Raw genomic sequence first — 19,742 nt, forward strand, 5'->3', positions numbered from 1 at the left:
GTTTCTCATTATATTACCAAACAAAATGCCATATCAGCTAAAACAGATTTTGAAGAGTCCCCCAATAAGAATATGCTGTATTTAATCAAAGATTCAGCAACATAAACATACCTAGATTTTTGCTGCCAACACCGCTCCATACTCAAACTGTAAGATTAATCTTTTCTCATATAATTGTAAGAAAAAGCATTCTGAAGACACTGAACAGTCTAATTGGTTAGACCAATAATCTCTAGCTTTTCTCTTCTGTATACATATCATTGAACCTTTCTCTTTCTACAGATGCTGCAGGACACGCTGAGAGCTGAAAGTTACCAGTATTTTCTGTTTTTATTTCAGACTTCAAAAGCTGCAGTCTGTTTTGATTTTCATTACATGTTAATCAGTGAACAATTAGTAACAGTGAGAATTAAATGCAATAATCTTTGCACTCAACAAGTTGATTTACAGCAGGGGTCCCCAACCTTTTTTGCACCGCGGACCGGTTTAATATTGACAATATTCTTGCGGACCAGCCGACCGGTGGGGGGTGGAGGGGGGGTTGTTTAAGTAGGGTGAAAAGCACCTCAACATGTCTTTTACAGTTAGGGTTACCAACTTTCTCACTCCCAAATAAGGGACAAAAGTAGCAGTCAAATCCCGGGACACTTGTGTTTACCACAGGAAAGACTACCATGATCATGAAGCCTTGCGTGGGCACATGTGTGTACGTGCCGAATTTTTTCCACAAATCCATTTTGGCTTAATCTTCCCGACTATACTGTACATACATTATTTCTTCTTTATATAGGCTGTGTATTTATCATATCATTCCTGCTTTTACTATATGTTAGTGTTATTTTCGGCTTTATGTGTTATTTGGTATGATTTGGTAGGTTATTTTTTGGGTCTGGAAATGCTCAAAAATTTTTCCCATATCAATTAATGGTAATTGCTTCTTCGCTTTACGCCATTTTGGCACGAAAGGTTTCATAGGAACGCTCTACCTTAGCGGGGGAAATACGGGACAAGGGCGGTCCCGTATGGGACAAACCAATTTAGTCCAATATACGGGATGTCCCGGCAAATATGGGACAGTTGGCAACCCTATGTTCAAGTTCAACAGTGCGTGATAGGGAATTAGGAAAGGTGCAGCTGACTCATATTGTTTCCTCGCGGCCTAGTAGCACATGCTTTGCAGCCAGGTAGTGGTCCGCGGCCCGGTGGTTGGGGACCGCTGATTTACAGTTCTCAAGAAAAAGCTTGGTACCACGAACCTTAGTTCAAACACATCCTCTAACGCAATGATCAGCCAGATACTTTGCTAATAGGCATACGAGCACTCAAAAAAATTACCTGCATTCAAATTCCTTCTGTTTGGATTCATCAGTACAGCTGTACAATTTACCCTTTAAATAGAAAAAATAAAAACATGAATACTCAAGCAGAGAATTCTTGTACATTCTTACTGTACAAACCTTTACAAAGGGTATAAGGTGAGAAGCCATCAACTTCATGAAAGGTGTTGTAGGCTCAAACAGTTTCATGGTCTCCTCTAGGTTCTTAGACTTTCAACAGAGACTTCCCATGGAGTCAATGTGTCATACAGTACAGAAACAGGTTTTTCAGTTCGTCATGTCTGTGCTCACCATCAAGTACCTATCTCAACTAATTCTATATAGCAGCACTTGATCCATTGTCTTCCATTACATATTGTAATAACATGCAACTCACATGAGTGTATGAATGAAAAAGTTAGTTACTGACAACTGTCAAACTGTGTCTCCATATATGGCCAACACAACAAAATCCACCAAAAGTCCCATTTCCAAACCTCTAAATGATCAAATCCTTATTCAACCTGCACTGTAAATTTGTTATCTCAATTACATTTGAGTTAAATATTGTATTAGTCTAGATACCGGTATCTTATATCTTGGATTTTAAAATAAACTGAAATTACATCACATCTTTAATATCACGCCATTTTTAGATGATAAAGATGTTGGCAATAGCCCACGTGAATGGAGAAAACTGTACAGAATGACTAGAATATGGGCAGAAAGTTGAACCAGTGACAGCTAGAAGCAATGGAATGAGAGGCATAGGCAGGTTTCAGATAAATGGGTGGAAGAGAAGGAGGACAGAGAAAGGAAGATGAGGAAGGGAGTGAAGGAAGAAGAATTTGTGAAGCAGACAGAGAGAGGGTTGAGAGGGGGTTTAAAAGTATATGAGGGGAGAAAGAATAAGAAAGCGTTTGACAAGAGGAGGAAGCAAAGGTAGGCAGGAAAAGAGGACCGGGTGAGTGAGGGCCAGAGAAGGGGAGAAGGAGGAAGGAGTGAAAGAAAGAAATGGGGGAAAAGGAAAGCAATGAAGGGAGGAGGAGGATGACAGTGAGGAATTTGCAAAGAGACGGCTGATGTGTGAGAGACAGAGTGAAATGTGGTTGTAGTTGGGGAGAAGGGGAAGGCTTAGAGAAAAGGACAAGGGTGGGAGGTGGTAAAGAGAAGGAAGGCAAAAGTAAGAAAGAAGCGAGTGTGAGGACAAAGGGGTAAGGGAGGGGCAGAAGGATGGAACAAGAGAGGGAGTGCAGGAGAGTTGGGAGGTTTTGATGTCGTTGTACAGAGTGCCCATGAAGCCTACTTTTGGATTCTACCATAAACACCTTCCCCCCACTCTCCGATTTCCACAGGGATCGCATCCTCTGTGATTCTCCTGAATATTTTTCCCTCCCCACTAACCTCGCTCCGCTCCAGGCACTTAACCCTGCAAACGCCTGGAATGCTACACCATGCCCATTCACTTCCTCCCTCACGCCCTTCCAGGTGAAGCAGCACTTCACTTGCGAGTCTGCTGGGGTCATCTATTATGTCCAGTGTTCCCAGTGCGGCCTCCTCTACACTGGTTAGACCCATTGTAAATCGGGGCACCGCTTCATCAAGCACCTCCCTTCCATCAGCCAAAAGCGCAACTTCCTAGTGGTCCAACAGTTCAATTTCAATTCCCATTCCCGTTCCGACATGTCAGTCCAAGGCCTCTTCTTGTGCCACAATGATGCCACCCTCAGGATGGAGGAGCAACATTCTGGGTAGCCTCTAACCTGATGACATGAATATCAATTTCCCCTTCAAGTAAAAAAAAATCCCTCCCTTCCCCTCTTCTTTTCTTCCCTATTCTGGCCTCTTTCCTCCCCTCAGCTACCTATCGTTTCCCCTGGTGACCCTCCTCCTTTCCTTCCTCCTATGGCCCACTCTCATCTCCAGAATGATCAGCCTATCAGGCTCCTTCATCTCCAACCCTTTACCTTTCCCACCCACCTGGCTTCACTTACCACCTTTTAGCTATCCCTTCCCCTCACCCCTCACCTTTCTTTATTCTGGCATCTTCCCCACTTCCTTTCCAGTCCTGAAGAGGGGAGCGAGGGCTCGGCCCAAAACATCAATTATTTGTTCATTTCCATGACTGCTGCCTGACCTGCTGTGTTCCCCCAACTTTTTGTGCATGTTGCTTTACAGAATCACGTTCAACCTTGGTTGTCTTGCTATGGGAAAGATGCTATTAAACTGTGAAGAGTGCAGAAAATGTTCATACGGACTTGAGGGACTGAGTTATAGTGTGAAGTTGCACAGGCTAGGATTTTACTTCTTGCAGTCTAGGAGGTGGAGAGTCAATCTTACAGAGGTGTATAAAATCATGAGGGGCATAGATAGGGTGAATCTAATCAGTCTTTTTCCTAGGATATTGGAACCAAGAACTAGAGAGCTTAGGTTTAAGGTGAGAAGGGAAAGATTTAACAGGAGCTTGAGGGGCACGTATTTTGTTTGCACCAAGAGTGGTATGTATGTGGAATAAGCTGCCGGAAGAAATGTTCAAGGCAGCTACAATGACAACTTTCAAAAGACAATTGAACGGATACATTTATAGGAAAGGTTTAGAAGTTTACGGGCCTAATGCTGTCAAAGGGTACCAGCTTGGATGAGGCATCTTGGTCAATATGGATTATTTGGCCAAAGGGCATGTTATTATGCTGTACGACTTTAAGTATAGCTTGCTGTGAAAAGTTCTGTGAATAATTATCAGTGCATAACCATGCCTATGTAAAGAGATGACAGTTTGTATTTCTATTAATCATTTTCTTAAAAAGGGAATCAGTTTAGTGCTTTTAAGTGTAAGATATCCTTTAAGAACTAAATACACTATAACCTATAACTTGTAATATATTGTTCAGTTATGTGATTAACTACTTGCATCAATCCAAAGTTGTAAATTCAACCAGATATAAATTCACTTGATCATGTGGTTTCTGTATACACTGTACCTGACATTTCTGTAATATCCCTTCCAGGGAATGATAATTGCAATGAAACACTGCTCCAGAAAAATCCTCAGACATGTTCACTGTTAGAGTTAAGTTACTGTCTTCAATAAGAAATACTCCTGTTGAGAGGCCTAGCTTTGATATTTGCCTTTGCAAGAATAAACTCAGAACAACATACAGACACTTATTACTAATAAATACTTATTAAAACTTGATAAATAAATTTTTTTAAAAATGAAATAACTGAATGTATCTTTATCTTCCTAATGTCTGGGTTGGTAATCATTTTGAGCCCATACCAGAGTAATTCTGGGGAGACCAAGCATATTGGGCTATGCTATTGAACTCCACAAGGAGTCCAGTGTGACAGGTGTGCCACCATCTGTCAGTCAGGCTCTTCCCAAGCTTGCAGTAGAGGTGCAAAGTCTAAGACAAAAATAACTGTGAGAGGCTGAATAGCAGTGGTTCTCTTCTGAGCCAATGGCCGTTAATTGCTGCCCTGCCTATTACAGTAATAGGCATCTACTAGGAATCCTAATGCATATGCAGCATCTCCCCAACAGTAGACTACTTTAATAGATAAATTAAAACTTCTTTCTATACTTCTTTGCTGTGTTTCCCACATAACCTTTTCATATGATGATCAACCGTGCCTGGAGTGTGGTCTTAAGCAACATCCTTCATGGAATTAAAACACTTTTTTCAGAACAAACTTATACAGATTCTTAGCAAGGGGCAGTGGGTCAATGCGGGAATCCCTCGTGTTAAGAAGGTGAGACTCTCCAAGAAGAAAGTCTTTGAGGTAGCACTATGGCTATGGGCAATCAGTTGTACATTTGTAATCTCTAATGCATAGCTATGTCACTGCAGACCAGCCAGATACTTCCAGATTGAACTCTTCAGTCCTGGAGATCCATGTGAGATTTAAGAGGTATTACAGGCATCCGTTAGACTCGTGAGACCATGGATTTGCGCCTTGGAATGTTTCCAGGGTGCAGGCCTGGGCAAGGTTGTATGGAAGACCGGCAGTTGCCCATGCTGCAAGTCTCCCCTCTCCACGTCACCGATGTTGTCCAAGGGAAGGCACTAGGGCCGATACAGTTTGGCACCGGTGTCATCGCAGAGCAATCTGTGGTTAAGTGCCTTGCTCAAGGACACAACACGCTGCCTCAGCTGAGGCTCGAACTAGTGACCTTCAGATCACTAGACCAACGCCTTAACCACATTTAAGAGGTATAATAAAAGGTGAAAGTGTGATGACGGTCTATCGCTGAATTCCTAAACCAAAATCCCACCTGTGCTTCTCTGTCCCAATCCTTGATCATGCTTCATTTTCATTTATTTTTTCATTTCTACAAGCCTGTTAAGGTATTTCCACTGTGCATAAGATGATGTATCACCAGGAAATTCACAGGGTATGATGGAGGCAGAAAAGTGACATCTTGATGGCAGATGTGGAAGTGAAGGCAAAATGCAATACGTACAGTACATGAACTGGCTAAAAACCAGGGGAAATATGGAGACAAGGTAGTCAGGAGCATGGGTTAACAAAGGAGAGAAATAAACAGATGGGAGAATATGGGTTGCTGAAATACTTGATGGATCTAGATAAAGATATAAACAAGGGGTGACTGGGGATTGTTCCAATTATGATCACTTGGCAACAGAGTTGATTGGCAAAGGGAGGGACAAACATCGACTTTTTCAATAGAATTTTTTGAACATATTGTCTTCATTTTGTACCCAAACAAGAAAGAAAAATGCTTCTACTTTGTACTATCACATTTATAGATACAAGTACATTTGAATTAACATGAATATCATTATTTAAGAAAAGTAACCAATAAATAACATGGTATATTTGAGTACCGAAGAGATATAAAGCACTCATAAAGAAAATACAACCCTGTGCTGTTATTACCTATTCTGCCGACCAAACTAACTAGAAAGACAGATGTCCCTGTTAAAATTAAGCAAAACTGGCATATTAGTAAGAACAACTGGCTAATTATTACCCAACAGTAACTTATTTAATCTTTAGAAGGTAAACCTCTGCAAATATGTATTTAGACTCACCATGCGTCACCCAAATGAATATTAAAAGTGCTACTCCAAAATGGAAATGTCAGATCTGCACAGGCGCATTTAATGAACTAGGACAGAATATCTTATGTTAATTTTGTGGTTACATCATAGTTATCTCATGACAAATACTGAGCTGAAACTGGAAATATTATACTCGCATGGATTTAGTCAGAATTTAAGATGTAGGTAGCAAATTATCCTCTTACCATGTAGGGAGGGTAAAGAAACAAATCAGTAAGTAGATAAAAACAATTAATTAATTTGCAAAATAAATGCTAATTCAGTCTTACCTTGAAAAGCTGTACTCCAATACATGCAAACATGAACTGTAATAATGTGGTCACTATTACGATATTACCGATAGTCCTTAAGGCCACGAACACACACTGAACAACGTGCTGAAAGGGTGATAAAATGACAGCTTTATGATTTATGCAACATAAATATATATTATTCCAAATTGTAAATAAAGCCAAAAAGGCACTTTTAAGAGAGGTTGGAATGAATTCAGCAGGTGGGAAGAAACCTTTATGAATAAAAAAATAATCTTTCTTTTCCCTTGTATTATAATTTTGATGAAGATGACTCCATAAACTTTTTACCATTTGGAGCAGGAAAACAATCAGTTTTCAAATGCTTTGAAACAAATATTTGTTTGTATTGCTTAAAGACAACATTATATAATAGTGCAAACACGAGGAAATCTGCAACTTCTATGTGTGTTGATTATATAATAGTGACTTGGCATCTCATTTTCATTTCCCCAAAAATACCAATTTATTTTTATCAGATTCCATGCAGATTTAGGATGCAAACAATAAGACACTATTGAAAAGTGATCATTTGCAGCTCAGATTATAATCTCATTGAATTTATGGTAGTGTAAAATATGCTTTGACTCTTTTAGCAATAACTGATGTTTGTTCATCAATAAGATTAATCTCTTTTCTCAGGCTTCTGCATCTATACTTGCAAAACTTGTGCCAATTCTGCAAAGCACCTCTGCCTGTACTTTCATGTTCTATATTTAAGGTAACTTAAAACTGGTCTCTATGTCCTAATTGACACTGACCCATTCACCTAATTATCTTCCTACTTGCCCATCTACAATGATTGCTGTTAAGCAAAGCCTTAATTTCAGTATCCATCTTGTTTATTAAATAATTCCACTGAACATCCCCAACCCCCCCGCCACAATTTCATTGGTGTTAGTCATTGATCAAACTTCTTTAAAATGCCTTTATACTCTACTGTATTAAAGCCAAATTACTAATAGAAATGATTGATATTGTGACGTGAAGATCTATTACCTTCAATCCCTTTGCTCTGTTAATGGCTCTCAAAGGTCGCAATACTCGTAGCACTCGAAGAATCTTCACCACTGCTATTGCACTGGAGCTGCAAACACAGAAGTTATGTGCATTATGGTGGAACACATTCAATAATTATTCAATAGTATCTTCAAACATATGAAAACTTTGCTGGTATCAAATAAAATCTCAAAAAACTGCATATTTACAAAATGTGATTGCTAATTGTAAACTGGAAACAGGCTGGGGATAAAAACAATAAATTGTCTTAACTTCAAGTTTTAATTTGTGGACCTTAACTGCCTCACACCTGTCTCTGCAGTATGCATCCCAACATCTGTCTTGTCATGCATCCTTGGGATTTTATATGTTTCAATAAATTCCCTACATTCTTCTAAATTCCAAAGAATATAGATCCAACTTCTTTAGCTGCTTGTGCTAGAACATCTCTCTCTTCCTAGGAAATGGCCTAGAGAATCTCATTTCGAAAGTCTCCAATGCTAGTATATCCTTTCTCAAATAAGGGGACAGCACTATGGAGGCAATCACACCAACATGCTGTGCAACTGTAACAATACTTTCCTGTTTCTAAATTCGGATCACCTTACAACAAAGGCCAATAGGCTTTTTGTCTTCCTAACCACTTGACGCATCTGCCTGTTAACCTTGTGTGATTCATGCCCAAGAATACCTGAATCCCTTTGTACTTCACCTATTTCCAGTACTTCTACATTTTTATAATAGTAATAGTCTGCCTTCAGAGTCTTCTTAATTAAGTGCATGACCTCACACTTCTCCACATTAAACTCCATTTCCCAAGCTTTTTTTTGCTCACTCTCTGCCTTTTCTGCAGAATCCAAATACCTTCATTGCAACATGGCCTCCTAACTATTTTAGTGTCATCAGCAACCTTACGTTCTGTTTCCTCCTTTAGGTCATTAACATAAATAGAGATAACCAAGGACAAAGAAATGATTCATGGGATACTCCTCTTCTTAAATCCTTCCAGCAAGAAAGGACCTCGTTATTTCTGCTTTGTTTTCTATGTAATAACAAATCTTCAGTCCCTGTTAATGCACAAAATTGGTAGTGCAGTGGACAATGAAGAAGATTGTCTAAGATTACAACATGATCTAGTTCGCCTGGGGAAGTGGACCAATGAATTTAGCTCTTAAAAGTCCGGGGGGGGGGGGTTTGCATGTTAAACCAGGGCAAGACTTGCACAGTAAATGGTAGGGCATTGGACAGTGCTGTGGAACAGAAAGTCCTAAGGTTACAGGGACGTGGATCCACAAAAGTGATGACATAGGTAGACGAGGTAGTGACGAAGGTGTCTGGCGTGTGTGTCATCAGCTATCAGGGCACTGAGTCCAGATGCTGGGACCCCATGTTACAACTGTACAAGTCACTGGTGAGACTACACTTGGAATATCGTGTGCAGATCCGGTCACACAGGTATAAAGAGGAACGCATTAGTCTCCCAAGGTTGTATTAAAGATTTACACAGATAATATCAAGAATGAAGGGCTTGAGTTTTAAGGAAAAGCAGAATAGGCAGGGACTTCATTCCCTGGAGCAAAGGAGGTTGAGGGTTTGCCTAACAGAGGTGTATAAAATCATGAGTAGCATCAATAAGGTGGGTAGTCACTGTCCTTTTTGCCCAGGGAAAGGGAGATCTGAAACTAGAGGGCATGGATGTAAAGAGAGAGGGAAAAAGATTTAAATGGCATCCAAGGGAAAACTTGTTCTGCACAGAGGATGGTGGGTAGGTGGAACAAGCTTTCAGCGTATGTGGCGATATGGGACAAATGAAGATGAATAGAACTCGACTGGACCGACAACTTGGCCAGCGTATATGGGTTGGGCCAAAGGGCCTGCTTCTAGGCTGTATAACAATGGCCCTCCCTAATACCATGAACTCTCATGTAATGCGCCAAATTCAATGCAGCGTCCTGTCACTGCTAGGCCAGTAGGAGGGGATTTGAAAGATCCATGCAATTATGCTGTTCCAAGAACTACACTGAAATAACCTGATCCTCTTCCTGTCAGGTTGGCTTTGTGAGTAACTGTTAAACTACCTTGTGGAGGCCTCTGGCTAAAATACAATTCTTGACCCTTGAGATATTATCAAAGAGCAATTCTGCATATTAACCGTGCCAGTTCTTCTCGGGAATCTTTCTTGTCAATTCAGAAGAGCAGCTGGAAGTCCAAAACAGCTCTTTGGACAATTTTGACTATTGAATGCTCTCTTCTGCTAAGCACTGTGTTAGTAAAATTGCTCTAAAATTTCCTGGAATTTCTTTTTCATACAAAGCAGCTATGCTTTATTCGTTTTGGTTGTTGGCAAAAAGATTACTTCAAGTAGACAGGCATTAATATTGTATGTGAAACCATTTTGATGTGATGTTGCTTAAAAGTATTTGATTTTGAATTTTAAGTCAACATATCTCTATGGGTGGTCAGTACTGAATTCAAGAAGTCCTGGTACAGAAATGTTTTGAAACACAGTTCAACTTATTTACACAATACTATGAGGAGTAGCATTTGATATTCACTGATTTACATGAGTTCACACTTCTCAAACCATTACTTTGGCCTAGCAGGTTAATATTTCAGAGCAAAGTATACATAACTTACTGCATTCCAAAAGAAATGAGAGAGACGCTAACCACCACCAGGTCAAGTATGTTGAAGTAATTTCTGCAGAAGGAACCCTTGTGAATGAAAGCCCCATAGGCGGTCATCTGTGTAAATGGGTCAAAGATGTTATCACAAAGATAATCAAGTGCTAGACACAGTGTCTTTAAATATTGTAAGAACACACTTTCATGCTTATATATATTCAAAAGATTATGAATTAAAGATAAACCATCATTGCCTGAAGTTGATGCATATTAATTTTACAACTGATTAATGTGATGCAGAAGCAATAGATGATGTTTAAAGAAGAAATCATCAACAAAATAATTTCTCATACAAATATCCCTTTTAAAAAAAAGTCTAGTGCTTTCCCAGTGTATGTGATGAATAAACCCTTTTCGGGCTTCCACCTGGGTACAGGTATTAATTATAACCGATGTTTCAATGACAAACTCTGCCACCTTCATCAGGGAAGATGCCTGGGCATATCTAGTCCAATGATATTTATACCCTTGTAGTCAGTCCCCTCCATTGGTTAGTCCCATTTTTGTTTCAGATTTTTAGTTACTATTATTCCTCAACTTCATTTGATACTGCTTGATGTATGTTTGTATTACAACTTCGCATTGCATTACTCTCTTCCTTTTTAAAAATACTAGATCAGCATATTGGTTTTGCCCTCAAAAATGTCCAATTGAACAACGAACTTCAATTTTAACCCCAATAGTTGTATCTGAAACCCTCTTAGGACATGCAAAATAGAACCAGGAGTAGCATATTTGCCTCCTGTACCTGCTCCACTTTCAATGAGATTATGGATGTTTTTTTTTATCTTGGTGTTGCTTGTCTACAGAAATCCCATATCTCTCAATTTCCTCAAAATCCAAAAATCAATCAGATGCTGTCTTGAATATGTTCAGCAACTAAGCCTTCACACAGCTTTCTTCGATAAAAAGAAAACTCCAAAAATTCAGATCTGAATGGCCAACCCCTTATTTTGAGACTGTGACATCTGATTTTAGCCATCCCAGCCAGGGGAAACATCGTTCTCGAATCTATCTAACAAGACCTGCAAGCATGTTGTATGTTTTAATGAGATCAGTCCTCATTTTCTAACACTAGAGATTGTTGACTCTGACTGTTTAATGTCTTCTCAAACAAAATTTTGCCACGTTCCTTCTGCTAAAGTATATTCTTCCTTATGTAGAGAAATGGTCTGTACATAATATTTGCGATCACATATGACTGAAATAGGCCAACTCTAGTCTACATAATTTTCCTTCCTAACAACTTTTTGTAGTTGTGTACTGCCTTACAGAACTTAGATCTTGCAACATTTTTATTCATTTTGCCATATCCTCAATTATTCACAATCTGCCTTTATCCTCCAGAGGTCTCTCTGCATTATGCATACAGCTTTTGGTGCCCAATTGAATAGAGCCTCTAAACCCCAAGACGAGCCATTTATTCTCCCTTTGTTTCTCTGTCCATTAACCAATCCTTAAACCATGCCAGTATGTTACCTGACAATCCAAGGCAACGCAATTTTATTCCATAACTTCATGTCAAAGGTCAATGCACCATATCCACTACTCTGTTAGCAACAATCTTGTTAATCTCCAACATGTTATTCAAACATGATTATCCTTTTTATAAATCCATTTTGACTCAGTCATATCCAATTACAGACAACAATCAGTACCTACCATTGCCATAGCCAAATCTTTCAAAACTTTGGGATGCAGGTTATCAAGTCTTGAGGGATAATGTACTTTTGGTCACATTAATTTTTTAAACACATTTTTCCCCAACAATACAAGTAGTCATAATATGATCAAATTCACCCCAAAATTTGAGAAGGAGAAGATAAAGTCAGATGTCACATTATTTACAGTGGAGTAAAGGGAATTACAGAGGCATGAGAGAGGAGTTGGCCAGAATTGATTGGAAAAGACCGCTGGCAGGGATGATGGCTGGAATTTCTGGAAGCAAATTGGAAGGCACAGGATATATACATCCCAAAGAGAAGGAAGTATTCTAAAAGAAAGGTGACACAACTGTGGCTAACAAGAGAAGTCAAAACCAACATAAAAGCCAATGAGAGGAAATATAATAGAGAAAAAATTAGTGGGAAGTTAGAGGATTGGGAAGCTTTTAAAAACCAACAGAAGGCAACTAAAAAGTCATTAAGAAGGTAAGGATGGAATATAAAAGTAAGCTAGCCAATATTATTAAAGAGAATATGAAATGTGTCTCCAGATGTATAAAGTGTAAAGGAGTAGTGAGGTGGATATTGAATTACTGGAAAATGATGCTGGAGAGGTAGTAATGGGGGCAATGAAATAGAGGACAATCTGAATAAGTATTTTGCATCAGTCTTCACTGTGGAAGACACTAGCAGTATGGTGGAAGTTCCAGGTGTCAGGAGTCATGAAATGTGTGAGGTTACTCTAACTAGAGAGAAGGTTCTTGGGAAACTGAAAAGTCTGAAGGTAGATAAGTCACCAGGACCAGATGGTGTACACCCCAGAGTTCTGAAAGAGGTCGCTGAAGAGATCGTGGAGACATTAGCAATGATCTTTCAAGAATCACTAGGTTCTGGTATGATTCTGGAATACTGGAAAATTACAAATGTCACCCCACTCTTCAAGAAGGGAGTGAGGCAGAAGAAAGGAAACTATAGGCCAGTTAGTCTCTGACCTCAGTGGCTGGGAAAATGTTGGAATTGGTTATTAAGGATGAGATCTCAGGGTACTTGGAAGCACATGATAAAATAGGCCTTAGTCACCATGGTGTCCTCCAGGATAAATCTTGCCTGACAAATCTGTTGGAACTCTTTGAAGAAGTACTGTGCTTCATAGACAAAAGAGAATCAGTTGATATTGTGTACTTGGATTTTCAGAAGACCTTTGAAAAGGTGCCACACATGAGGCTGATTAACAAGCTACAAGCCCATGGTATTACAAGAAAGATTCTTGCATGGAGAAAGCAGTGGCTGATTGGCAGGAGGCCAAGAGGGAGACTAAAGGGAGTCTTTTCTGACTGGCTGCCAGTGACTAGTGGTGTTCCACAGGGGTCTGTCTTCTTTTTACATGATATGTCAATCATTTGGATGATGGAACGGATGGCTTTGTTGCAAAAGTTTGCAGACCACATGAAGATAGGTGGCAGGGCAGATGGCTTTGAGGAAGTAGAGAGGCTACAGAAGGACTTAGACAGATGAGGAGAATGGGCAAAGAAATGGCAGATGGAATACAGTGTTGGGAAGTGTATGGTCATGCACTTTGGTAGAAGAAATAAATGGAGAGAAAATACAAACATCTGAGGTGCAAAGGGACTTGGAAGTCCTTGTGCAGGCTTTCCTCGAGGTTAATTTGCAGATTGAGTCTGTGGTGAAGAAGGCAAATGCAATGTTAGCATTCATTTCTAGAGGACTAGAATATAAAAGCAAGGATGTAATGTTGAGACCCTATAAAGCATGGGTGAGGCCACACTTGGAGTATTGTGAGCAGTTTGGGCCCCTTGTCTTAGAAAGGATGTGCTGAAGCTGGAGAGGATTCAAAGGAGGTTCACAAAAATGATTCCAGGATTGAATGGCTTGTCACATGAAGAGTGTTTGATGGCTCTGGGGCTGTTTTACTAGATTTCAGAAGAATGACGAGTGACCTCCTTGAAACCTATCAGATGGTGAAAGGCTTTGATAGAGTGGATCTGGAGAGGATGTTTCCTACGGTGGAGAGTCTAAGACTGGAGGGCACAGCCTCAGAATAGAGGGGCGTCCTTTTAGAATGGAGATGAAGAGAAATTTCTTTAGCCAGAGAGTAGTGAATCTGTGAACATCTTCACCACAGACGGCTGTGGAGGCCAAGTCCTTATGTACATTTAAGGCAGAAGTTGATAGATTCTTGATTGGTCAAGGCATGAAGGGATACCGGGAGAAGGCAGGAGATTGGGGCTGAGAGGAAAATTGGATCAGCCATGATAAAATGGCGGACCAGACTCGATGGGCCAAATGGCCTAATTCTGTTCCTATATCTTATGGTCTTATACTAATCTCATTCACATGCCACATAGTTAAATTTGAAACAAATGAGTAGAACTACACTTCTTCCAAAAGATTTTAATGACAAAGCATCAGAAATTGGAAATGAATCTAACAGTTCAGGGGTACAATCACATTTATTATTAAATTTGGCTTTGTAAGTGCAAAAAATGATGAAAATAGCTGACACAATATTGCACTTAACCACTAGGAATATAAATCCAGAAAGTATTAGTGCTGCTATGTCAGTTGTCAATGCTTAGTTGGCCATATAAGGTGGTGGCAGATCAACTAAATTTAATTTTCCCCCAATGGAAAAAAAAATGCTGATCTTAATAGTTGCAGAACTTAATTGAGACAAAGGGGTAAAACAAGATTTAGTGATTGTTTGCCAGTCAGGTACTTCACTTAAAATTACTTACTATTTACTTCATTAAAAAGTTAAAAGAATACTTTTGTTATTCTTTATGAATTCCAATATATAGTCTAAAAAAATGCAGTATCTGAACGGGAATTTAGCAGCCATCTGTGTTCAATTCACCAGCAAGTACACCCCAAACTAAGTCAAATTCAAATAATTTTCCTTTTTTAGCTTTGGTTTGCTTACATATACCACATGTCCATTATCAGCAAAGCCAAATAGATAAATTCAGCAATTCATGGAACAGAGTCGCTCATTCCTAAACATTCAAGTTGAAGGAATTTCGAACCCATCACTTTACAATGTACAGTTGTGAACTTCTTAGGCATGTGGAAGACTCCTGCTGCTCAGTCCTTGATTTATGAAATCAGAATTCAAGTTATACAATACGCTGGACACTATATGCCTTCATCCTGTTGCCTGATAAAATCTGTCCCAGTCGTCTAGGATGTATAAGATTATTGGTCAAGTTTGACTTGTATTTCCCTTTGATTCAACTTATGGCTTATCTTGAAAACCAACATAACACCACCAAGTGTTAAAGACAACCTCCAAAATTATTTTCATAATATAATCCTCATAGGAAGGATCTTAATTTGATACTATTTTATTATTATATAATATATTATGATTGAGTAAAACAAGATTTTATTAGTTGAGTTCTTGGAAAATGATGAACTTACAAAATAAGCCAGTACACAAGACACATAGTAACATATATACATAAACACACACACACACACACACACACACACAGAACTATGCAAAGGTCTAGGGTGCCTAAGACTTTTGTTCAGTATCGTATTCGTCAATGTGGAGTAGAGAGCAAGATTGATGCTGGGAATGGACAGGGTGGAGCACTGCAGGAGGGGTGTGGGACAGGTGGGAGAGAAGGACAGCCATGGGCGGGAGGTGGTGCGGGTGCGAACACACCCAGCCTTGAGACACCAGGCAAGGTCATTTGATTCCAAACAGTTGGTTTATTGCTCATTACAGAATGTCTTTGGTGCTTCTCGCTCCCTCCCCTCTCCCTTCCCCCTTTCCCAACCACGATTCCCCTCTTCTTGCCCCCTTCCCACTCTCAGTCCCCAACAGAGACCCACATCAGAATCAGGTTTATTATTGCTGACATACATCATGGAATTTGTTTTTGTTGTGGCAGCGGTACATAAAATTACCCTAGTACTGTGGAAAATCTTAGGCACCTGAGCTATATATGTAATTATATGCCTAAGACTTTTCCACAGTACTGTATGCTTTGTCTCTTACATCTACTTCATTTTTAAAAAGTTTTATCAGGCATATCCAATTATTGCAAAAGGAAAACTACATAATGAGTCGGCACCAACAGGATATGGGCACGTTCTTTTGAAGGGATGGTTGGGAGATAGAATCAAATTAAATAAATATTTTCTGTTACTCTCACACCCTGATTCACCGTAAGTTTACGAAATCGTTTGAGCATCCACTTAGAGTAACAGAGAAATATAGAAACAGGCCCTTCAACCCATTGCATCAATGCTGACCATCATGCCTGGGTACATAATCCCACTTGAGGGTATTAATTCCATATTCCATTGAGCACTGCTCATTCAAGAACCTGTCTGGATGCCCATTAAATATTGTCACTATTCCTACCTCCATCACTTCCTCTGGCATATCATTCCAAATACAACCGCTCTCTATGTGAAAAATTTACTCTTTAATCCCCTTTAAACCTCCCCACTCTCAGCCTATTACAATCTCTTCTTATGTCTCGAACCCTCCTTTCCAGTATATATCCTTGTGACGCACACAAAATGCTGGAGGAACTCAGCAGGCCAGGCAATGTCGATGGAAAAAAAGTAAACAGTTGATGTTTCAGGCTGAGACCCTTCATCAGGGACCTGACCCAAAACATCAACTGTTTACTCTTTTCCATAGATGCTGCCTGGCCTACTGAGTTCCTCCAGCATTTTATGTGTGTTGCTTGGATTTCCAGCATCCGCAGATTTTCTCTTGTTTGTGATTGAATATCCTTGTGAACCTTTTCTGCACTTTTTCTAGATTAATCCTATCTTTCCTGGTAACCAGAACTGCATACAATACTCCAGGTGCGGCCTAAGCAATGCTATGTACGACTGTAAATTGGCAGCATAACTCTTGCAGTCATTGCCTTGGCTGATAAAGGTAAGCATTTCTGATGCCTTCTTCATCACTCTGCCCATCTGTGTTGCTACTTTTGGTGAACTATGTATTTGCACCCTAAAGTCTCTCCAGGCACTGACATTCCCAAGGGATGTGCTACTCACTATGTATCTCCTGCCTTGATTTTGCCAACCAAAATGTAGCACTTCTCAGTCATCTCGAGCTAATTTCCACTTGCCATTCCCTTGCCCACTTTCCTCATCGATCCATGTTCTGTTGTAACCTTGGACAACTTTCTTTACTCCACCACCCAATTTTAGTATAACACTGCAAACTTACTCATCATGCAACTTAGATTGTCATGGAAATCAGTAATATGTACATCAAAGGAGGATCCACCACCAGTTTCCTTGGTGTACCATTGGTCATTAACCTCCCACCTGAAAACAACCATTTACTACCACCCTGCTTCTTACCACTATGCCAATCTTATATACAATTAGCTACCTCACCCTGGATCTCATGTGTTCTAATGAATAGAGAGATAACTTATTGATCTCAAAGGAAATTTCAGTGTCACAGTAGCATTACAAATGCACAGACATAAATATCAAAAGAGAAGTAGAAAGAATTAAAAAAAAAACAAGCTACCACAAACAGTCTAACAGGAGGGGGTCATGTCATCACTTCCCCGGCTATAGGTTGACACATCATAGAGCCTAATGGGCAAGAGTAAGAATGACCTCTTGGAGCAGTTGCCTAAGTCTATTACTAAAAGTGCTCCTCTGTTCAGCGTGCAGAGGGTGAGAAACATTGTCCAGAATTGCCTGGATTTTCCATAGGGTCCTTTGATTGACCACAGCCCCCAGGGTGTCCTGTTTGACTCCTAAACAGAGCCAGCCTTTCTAATCAGTTTATTAAGACTGCTGGCATCACCATTGTTGATGCCATTGCCCCAGCACACCACCGAATAAAAGATTGTACTGGCAACAACAGACTGGTAGAACATTGGAAGGACAGGCCTGCATAATCCAAAGGACCTCAGTCTCCCCAGGAAGTAGAGGTGACTCTGGCCTTTCTTGCATACAGCCTCTGTGTTGGTGCTCCATTCAAGTCTGTCATCCACGTGCAACCCAGGTACTTGCAGGTCCTCATCACATTCACGTCCTCACCATCAATAGTCACAGGGAGCAGTGCAGGCTTAGTCTTCCTAAAGCCCATCACCATCTCCTTTGTCTCACTAATGTTGATCTGCAGATGATTCAGCTTGCACCATTTGACAAAGTCCTCCACCAGTGTCCTGTATTCATCATCCCGTCCTCCCTTTATACACCCAATGATTGCTGAGTCATCAGAGAATTTCTGCATATGACATGACTAAAGTCCGAGGTATTCAGGGTAAACAGGAAGGGAGCAGTCATGTGGGGCCCCAGTGCTGCTTACAGCCATGTCTGACGCACAGCTCTGAAGCCACACATCATGCTCCTGCCAGTCAGGTATCTTCTGGACCAGCATATTATGCAGGACTTTGTTAAACATAGCACAGTACACACGGTACAGGTCCTTTGGCCCACGATGTTGTGCGACCTTTTAACCTACTCCAAGATTAATCTAACCCTTCCCTCCCACATAGCCCTCCATATTTTTTCATCTGTTTTCTATCTTCGGGCTCCTGATGTATCTTACTTTATCACCACCCTTGGCATGGTGTTCCATGCCCTCTGTTCCACACCCTTACCAGTTTCTGGAAAAAAAAACCTGACTCTGACATTGCTCCCCCCACCATACTTTCCTCTAATCACCTTCAAATTATGCCCTTGTGTATTAGCTATTGCTACTCTAGGAAAAAAGATGCTGGCTCTCCACTCAATCTGTCTCTAATCAGTTCATTAATTCCTATAAAGTTGCCTCTCATCCCCCTTCACTCCAAAGAGGAAAGCCCTAGCTTGCTCAGCCTTCCTACCTAAGATATCCTCTCTAATTGAGGCAGCATCCGGCTAAATCTCCTCTGCCCCCTCTCAGAAGCTTCCACATCCTTCCTATAATGTGGACCACCAAGTACAATCTAAACAGAATTGTACAGAGCTGCAATAGTACCTTGTGGCTCTAGACTAATAAAGGATAACACATCATATGCCTTCTTAACTACCCTGTTAAATTCTGCAGCAACTTTGGGTACAAGATCCCTCTGTGCCTCCACACTGTTAAGAATTCTGCCATTAACCTTGTACCCTGCCTTCAATTTCGACCTTCCAAAGTGTACCACTTCACACATTTTTAGTTTGAGCTCCATCTGCTAATTCTCAGCCCAGCTCTGCATTCAATCTGCGTCCCGTTGTAGCCTACAACAACCTTCTACACTACCTACAATATCACCAAGCTTTGTGTCATCTATAAACTTTAACTAAAATACATTGGATAACATCTACTGTCCTGCTCTTCAAAAATCTCCAAGTTCAAGAGGCATGATTTATTGTGAACAGAGCATTGCTGGTTATCCCTAATCAGTCCTTGCCCTTCCAAATGCAAATAAATCTTGTCTCTCAGAGGTCTTTTCAATAACTTTCCCACCATGGATATAAGGCTCACTGGCCTATAGTTCCCCGGCTTATCATTGTTGCCCTTAAGTAAAGGCAAAAAATTATCTATTTGGACAAGCTTAGCAAGCAATTTGGCATATGTTCATGCAACAAGTATGTACTTTGTTGTAATAATCAATCACAATGTGAATGTAACAGGAAACTTAGCCAGGACATAATGGATAAAACTGTACATTAGCAATTAATGTAAAGAAAACATTATTTCAATCAACATTAGAGC

General features: G+C 40.1%; 1 protein-coding gene across 2 annotated transcripts in view; it reads right to left on the reverse strand.

Moving 5' to 3' along the window:
* cacna1c (calcium channel, voltage-dependent, L type, alpha 1C subunit) overlaps positions 1–19,742 on the reverse strand; it is a 687,918-nt gene that overhangs the window by 194,369 nt on the left and 473,807 nt on the right. For both annotated transcript variants that reach the window (XM_072267751.1, XM_072267750.1), the window contains exons 22-25: positions 10,330–10,436; positions 7,693–7,780; positions 6,673–6,780; positions 1,336–1,388 (exon numbers count right to left, since the gene is read on the reverse strand). In XM_072267751.1, coding sequence (XP_072123852.1) covers positions 1,336–1,388; positions 6,673–6,780; positions 7,693–7,780; positions 10,330–10,436 — 356 coding nt within the window. The remainder of the gene's footprint in view (positions 1–1,335; positions 1,389–6,672; positions 6,781–7,692; positions 7,781–10,329; positions 10,437–19,742) is intronic.

Source organism: Mobula birostris, chromosome 9, assembly GCF_030028105.1.
Source record: "Mobula birostris isolate sMobBir1 chromosome 9, sMobBir1.hap1, whole genome shotgun sequence".
In the NCBI taxonomy this organism is placed as follows: domain Eukaryota; kingdom Metazoa; phylum Chordata; class Chondrichthyes; order Myliobatiformes; family Myliobatidae; genus Mobula; species Mobula birostris.